A 7510-nucleotide genomic window follows, 5' to 3' on the forward strand; every position below is an offset into this window, starting at 1 on the left:
TGTTAAACCATAGCACATCAAAGAGGCCGTCACATGCTGTGAGGTCCTGTTTAGGTTATAGGTGGTACCCTTTTACATGTTATTTGTGTTGTGTCACTGTTAATATGTCATGTTACTGGTTGACACATTACCCTTATTTACTTGAACTCTGTTATGGAGCGCTGGTACAACCTGCGGATGACTTGTTTAATACTTGCACAAGTGTACAATTGTACCCTTGGGAGTGTTTCAGCTGTGAGCTGCAGAGGCGCCTAAGTGAATCATATTTGTTTGAAAAATGTTGACTGTGCTGATGTTACCCATCATGCTACACGGAATAAGACTGCACTTTGGGGTTGTGAGGACAGCAGTTAGTTATAGTATATAGTCAGTTGAGTAACAGAAAGACCATTCGATGCATGGAGAGACTTAAGGGAAGTGTGGTTACTTATTGCTGAGTTAATGGGGTGAGAAGGGACTGAATCAGCAGCATACCCTTGTACACAGGAAGGCAAACATGCACTACGAATCAGCAGCATACAACAGGAGGTAAAACAGACTGTGCAAAGGCCCCTGTCAACAGTCAAAGTAGAAGGAGGAGGGAGGGTGTTGGGAAGCACTAGCCCTTTTCATTCCCTGCCCCCAATATGATCAAGGAAAACAAATGTAGGCTACACTTTGTTTTACCAGTGTGGTAGTATTTTAATCTTAGCTACTAAAAACACAAAGTATGGCTGACGTTGACAGCCATGAAATATTTTATTATTTAGAAATGATGATTCTAGCGGGTAATGGGTAGATCATTGTGCCTTGCACATAAAGTAGCCACTCAGATACCTGAAGACTATCTGACATTAATCATACTTACAAATGCCTGCTTAGAAAGTTAGGTTTCATTTATTCAGTCTTACTAAGATCAGCATATTAGCAAAAATATCAGTTGATAGGACCTAAAAGTACATTTAAGGTTTGAATATCTCAAACTTCAGTTTATATTGCAGCATAGCAGAACTTCTAAAGCTGATAGGTGGTTTTTTCTATTAGGTCTACATCCTAACTCTAAAACGAAATCTATGTAGATATAAAATTATGTGCAAGCTAATGAGTAGCATTAATGCATTTTGAACCGGTTGAAGTTTCAACATTTTAAGCTGACTCATACCAGGATAAAAACGTTTGCTCTAATCTAGAAATGTAATCCCATTGTAACAGTTTTCAAGAGAGAGTTCACGTGGCAGTCTGTAATATCTTTAGGGCTGTGTCCGATTCCAAATTTTATCAGTCAAAACAGATTTGGCTGTTAGGTACGATGACTTGACTATTACATTAGTCATGGGAACACATTTTTGAGCATGTAGCAGCTTCGTATGATACACTATTTGAATTGCTCCCAACCCAGCTTCTTCACCTTACTCTGTAAAGCGCTATGAGATTAAATATGTCATAAATAAAGTTTATTTGTATTGAACAGATAATGACAGGCAAATCTGGAATTGTTGAAATAATTTGAGACAGCTAGCATAAATTATTTAAAACAAGCTCTTAGCCAATAGCCTATTTTTATTTCACTTTCACCCTCCTATTACCTTCAAATTTACTGACATCTTTTATCCTTGGTTTCAATTTTAAACCTCCAGAAAAGATCCATCCATTCACTATCTGTACAAAGCTTAATCCTCACTGGGGTCGTGGGGGGCTGGAGCCTATCCCAGCTGACTTAGGGTGAAGGCAGGGGACACCCTGGACAGGTCGCCAGTCTATCGCAGGGCTACACTTTAGAGACAGACAACCAAGCACACTCACATTCACACCTACGGACAATTTAGACTCACCAATTAACCTCAACATATTTTTGGACTGTGTGGGAGGAAGCTGGAGAACCTGGAGACAACCCACAGGGAGAACATGCAAACTCCATGCAGAAAAATCCCGGGTGTCCTCACAGGGACACAAACCGGTGACCTTCTTGCTGCGAGGCAAAGGTGCTAACCACTGATCCACCTTGCAGCCCTCTCCAGAAAGCATCATAATTAAAATTCTTATGCAAGTTGATGTTTAAATAGCCCTTTAAATAAAGAAGAAAAAAATATGTCAATGACTTATTTAGAGATGTTAAATATTGAATGGGGTCAGATTGACGCCAAAGATAACAAGAGGGTTAAACATTAAAAACAAATGTGTAAATGAATAAATAAATGACACAGTTTTGACAAAAAATTCATGACATTGCTCGCTATAAAATAACTGAAATAGACATAACTGTTTAAAGTGGTTTGTCACACTTGGTGTTGATGAGTGAATTCTTTCATACAGAGCTTGTGTTTACCTTTGTTAAGGTTGTCTATCAAAAGCTTAAAGCACTGCTAAGCTTTAGACGTCTTCTGACACACAGTCATAGCTAGCCTAGTTTACCAACTACAACACCTCAAATTACTGCTGCTCTCATCATTAACCACAGTGCTGCCATGCAGATTTTTTTAAATTTTTTTTAGCAAGGGCTCCTATCAATCTATTTTTTCCTGTTAGAGTAATCTAATGTGCGGACTGACAAAAAAAATAGAAGACTTGACTTACAGAATCTGTGTCAGGTCAGCCCTAAATGCCTCCATAATCCAGTATAGCATAACTGACTGTATAATGTTTTTTCTGTTTTAAAATGAGAAATAAGTTGTGTTCTGGTGAAAGAGTACAATGTGAAATTTTAGTCTTTAAATGAGTTTTAGGTTGGATTTTGTTGGACAAGTTGCTGTCAGTTGCCGGCTTGTAACTGATACAACGGTAACAATTAGGTGTCCATTGAAGGCATCGATTTGAAAGGGAACCTCGAAGTTCGATGCTCCTGTAAAATCAAACATTTTGTTGACAACAAGCTTTAATAGAGGAGAACGAGAGGTTGAAAGTAGACTTTAGCCTTGATGACCTGACTGGTTTGTGGTAATGCTCGTGGTATACGAGGTGATATCAGCAGCACAGAAAGTGACACTTGAGTTCAGAATCGGAATCAGAAAATAAATGTTCAGTATGTATGCAGGAAATATTAAGAGGGGTGATCTAAAGTTTTGAATTGGAACCAAACTGGCAACAAGTAAACTCTACCAAAAATATTTGATTTAAAGGAACTGTTAACAGAATCAGTAAAACCAATGAAACGCAGTTATTGGTATGACTATTTTGCACAAGGAACCAGTTATACTAATGACTGTTTAACTAAGCTAAGATAAAACTTATCAGATGAGAGAAATCTCTAGAGGGATGACTAATGTATTTCTTTATTTCTAGGTAAACATCCATTCATGGATTCGACCATCTAAAGTCAAGATCCCTCAAGATACAAGGATGACAGAGAAGAAGACTTCTACTACAACCTTAAAAACTACAGCATTTTTGACCTTCTCTCTCACATGAAATTCACTTAATCCATCACAATGTCATCCATGGGTGGAGCTCCTCCAAACGCCAGTGTTACCATACTCCATGATATCCCCAGCTCCTTCTCACCTTCTTCCTCTCCTTCCTCCCCCCCTCCAACTCCATCCTGCAGCATAGATGAGTCCTACAAGTACATATTCCTCCCCATTTGTTACTCTTTCACGTTCATTTTTAGCATTTCCCTCAACTCTGTGGTCCTCTACCGTTCATTCCGCTGGACCAAGCGCTGGAATGCCTCTTTGATATATATGGTGAACCTGGCTTCAACTGACTTTATGTATGGCCTGTCTCTGCCATTTCTTGTGGCAAGCTACATCATGCGTGACCGCTGGATCTTTGGGGATTTTATGTGCCGTCTTGTCCGCTTTCTCTTTTACTTTAATCTCTACTGCTCGATCTTCTTCCTCACTTGCATCTCAGTCCACAGATACCTTGGCATCTGCCACCCCATGAAAGTGATCACACTGGAGACTAAGAAGGCTGTCAAATGCACTTGTGTACTGGTTTGGATTGTGGTATTTGCTTTGACTTGCCCTATCTTCCGATTTGCTCAGACTGGTCATGTCACAAGACTTGCAAGGCCTGGGAGCAATGCAAGCATGAATATTAAAAACTCAAGCCTTGACATACCATCAGTAAATGATAATGCCACTTATGGTAACTTGGCAGAAGTGACTGAGATGTACCAGAACTGCTGGGACGATGCTATAGACAAGGAGTTTCCTGATTATGTACCATATGGCATCACACTTCATTTGCTGGGTTTTTTTGTGCCTTTTTCCATAATTGCTTGGTGCTACTCACGGGTAGTTCTGACCATATTTAGGACTCTGCATTCCCACCCCTCAACTGGCAGAGGTCTGAGAGTGGGACATGAGGTAGAGCGAAGAAACAGAAGTAGTTCTGCTGTCGGTAAAAGAGGAAGAAGAGGAAGCAATGGACTGTTGAGTGCAGTGGGAAGAGATGAAGGGATTTCCATTTTTCTTGGTGCACACTCCCCATATGCCAGTCGCAGGCGGAAATCTATCAAGACCATCATCACTATCACCCTGCTCTTTGCTCTGTGTTTCTTTCCCTTCCATGTTACCAGAACCATCTTTCTCCTACTGAAAGTGACCAAGAGAGTTCCCTGTCACACCATGACCACGGTCTCTATGTGTTATAAGATCACCAGGCCTTTAGCGTCATTCAATGCATGGCTCAACGCCCTCCTTTACTTCCTCACTAAAGACAAGGGAGGAGCTCACTGCTGCCAAGCAGTAAACACCACTACTGTCCAACAACAGGATGGGCCTCTATTGCCACTGAGAACAATGGGAAAAGGAGATGGTACAGGGGAGGAAATGATGCAAGACAGGATTGACAAAACAGAGATTAAGGCTTTCCATAGGCCGTCATATGTAAACAGAGCAACCTTAGATGTATAGATGAACGAATGTCACAAAATCCCATGCCTTGCCATAAAGATTGTTCTTGAATTATTTTTCAGCATAAGTCACATCCTTAAGCCTCCAGATATTCCTCAACAGCATGGATGACTTCATCATCACTCAACAACAGCACACCGGCTTGAATCTGATAACATAAATGCAATGTTGTAATCTGGCGCCCCATTATTTTAAACCTACGTTGTTGTACAGGGTGTATTCAGAATGTTTTTCAGATTTTAAGTGCTTTACTGGATTCTCTGATTTACCATAAAAACTGGGGTCTACTTGAAACAAATTAAAGGACACATCTGACCAACTCGCTACAAATGGCAGTTGTCAAAGAGTGAGATGAGACACAATGACCATTCAGACTGTAACATCACTGCATACTTTGAGTCTCTTCATGACAGCGTTCATAGTGTGGCACTTCTATTGCACACAAAATAAGTGACTGAAAATGGAGAAATTCAAACTCTGCATACTTCCAGACTTTGCCAAATGCTGTTTTGTTTTTCAAAAAGTGGGCGAAACAGGAAATTAGACATTTTGGTTTAACAAGCACTCATCCCTACAATTTGGTGGGATTTTGACCACTCAGCTAAAGGTGACAGCTCTCTAAAGGTCCTGATGTAATAAGTACGGTTAATCAGTTTCCAACTCTAAACAACACGGGTTCCATGATTTTACTGCTTATTGATTGTTGTTGCAACTGCTGTGTCACTTTCTTATTCTATATGCTCTTATTTTACTGCAGTGCACATTTAAAACGTGTCTGCTCAGAAGAGGTTGTTTGCTTAGCCTCCAGTATTGCTGCATGCAATATACAGTGCCTATAGAAAGTATTCACTGAACTTGGAAGGTTTACAGTGTTTAATGGTGCATTTGATATAGCTTTTTGGCCTTTGTGCCTTTATTGGATAGTGTTAGTGAGAGAGAGACAGGAAAGTAGGGAAGAAGAATGGGGGGAGGACATGTGGGAAAGGGTCATGAGCGGGATTCGAACTCATGACCTGAAGTGTAGTTGGTATCATAGTATAATGACACCTGTAAATGGAAGGTACAGCCACTGGTGAATCAGTCCTGCTGGCTATATCTACCCCATCAAGACAAACAGCCCTTAAAGCAACTCAGTGAAAAGGTTATTGAAAAGCACAAGTCAGGGGATAAGTCACTGAATATCCCTTGGAGTACAGTTAAAGCCATCATTAAGAAATGCAAGGAATAGGGCAGATGTGTGTAAATCGGCCTGGAGCAGACGGTCCTCAAAAACTAAGTGACTATGCAATAGAGTGAGGGAGGCCCCGTGCCTTTACTTCACCAGTCAAGGACTAATGGAGGTGTGGCAAAGAGAAAGATACTACTGGAAAATGTATATTAAATCTTGAGTAGAGTTCACTAGAAGGCATATGAGAGACTCAACTGGAAGAAAATTCTTTGGTCTGGACAACAAACACTGCACGTTATCAGAAATACAACATCCCCCCTGTGATGCATGGTGGTAGCAGCATCGTGATGTGGGGATGCTTCTTGACAGCAGGTCTCTGAAGGCTTCTAAAGGAAGAGGGCAAAATGCTGTTTTGTTTTCCAGCAAGACCTTAAACATACAGCTGAGACTACAGAGAAATAGCTTCAGGACAGCAAAGTGAATGAAGTGGCAAAGTCAACCCAGACCTAAATCCAAGGGCTATTCACTTCTAATCATGTTTAGCCTGAGCAGTTTTATGAAGAAGGAAATTGTAGTGTCCATACCTGCAAGGCTAACTAAGACTTTTCCCCACAGGCTCAATGCTGTAATTGTCAACAAAAGTCCATCAACTAAATACTGACGTGAAGGGTGTAAATACATATGCAACCACAGATTTTATGTTTTCACTTTGACATGAAAAAAAAAATCTTTTTTATTAGTTCTTGTCAAAAATATTCAAATACACTGACCATGATTTAGTGTTGAAAAGCAATTAAAGGGGATAACTTCCAAGGAGAGGTCAACACTTTTTCTAGGCACTGGAAATTAATCAATGCTCATTCAAAGCACTTCACTGCCTGCATTGGGTTATCAAAAATATAACAATAAAACTCAAATTAACTGATACCTTGTTAGATATAACCAGCATTGTTAAGAGAGCTAACCCTAACCTTGTCTCTACATCATGGCTTTAAGTAGACTATAGAAGGGCTGTATTATTTTTTCATCAATTCAGGTAAGTATTTTTTTTTCTAAATGTCTGATGTGTAACTGAGCAGTTATTGTAATATGATTAAGCATGATTAAGTTACCCAAGATAAATATTCAAGACTTGTCTCGTTAAATGTCAACATTTTATTCTCTTTTCTAATCATTATCTAATTTCTACAACACTGCTCTGTAATTATGTTAATGTTATTAATAGAGCCTATTTGTCAGATGCCTGATGAAAAAAAATTGAAATTCAGTAGGACACGTAGATTAATTTGGCCACTGTTTGTTAATGTAACTCATTTTCTGAAATGGGGAATCAGTATTTTTTCTTAAATACTTGACATAAACAGGAAACTGGTTATGATGTGGATTTACTTCATCATTGCAACAATTTCACTTTCACAAAGGAGAAACTGAAACAATCAGTGTAAGCCATCTTTTTACTTAGACATGGCCATTATTGTAAACAGAAAATATTTCATCAAGTGGAGAA

At 39.5% G+C, this 7510-nt stretch overlaps 1 protein-coding gene across 1 annotated transcript; it reads left to right on the forward strand.

Moving 5' to 3' along the window:
* The first annotated feature begins 3404 nt into the window (after positions 1-3404).
* LOC103362117 (P2Y purinoceptor 3) lies at positions 3405-4835 on the forward strand. The gene has a single exon (XM_008288387.1). It carries the CDS (start codon positions 3405-3407, stop codon positions 4833-4835), a length of 1431 nt encoding a protein of 476 aa, XP_008286609.1.
* The last annotated feature ends 2675 nt before the right edge of the window (positions 4836-7510 follow it).

Source organism: Stegastes partitus, unplaced genomic scaffold, assembly GCF_000690725.1.
Source record: "Stegastes partitus isolate 25-593 unplaced genomic scaffold, Stegastes_partitus-1.0.2 Scaffold556, whole genome shotgun sequence".
Lineage (NCBI taxonomy): Eukaryota > Metazoa > Chordata > Actinopteri > Pomacentridae > Stegastes > Stegastes partitus.

Bases quoted from the DNA above. Each gene is read 5' to 3' on its own strand.
- LOC103362117 (XM_008288387.1), top strand. From the start codon at position 3,405: ATGTCATCCATGGGTGGAGCTCCTCCAAACGCCAGTGTTACCATACTC.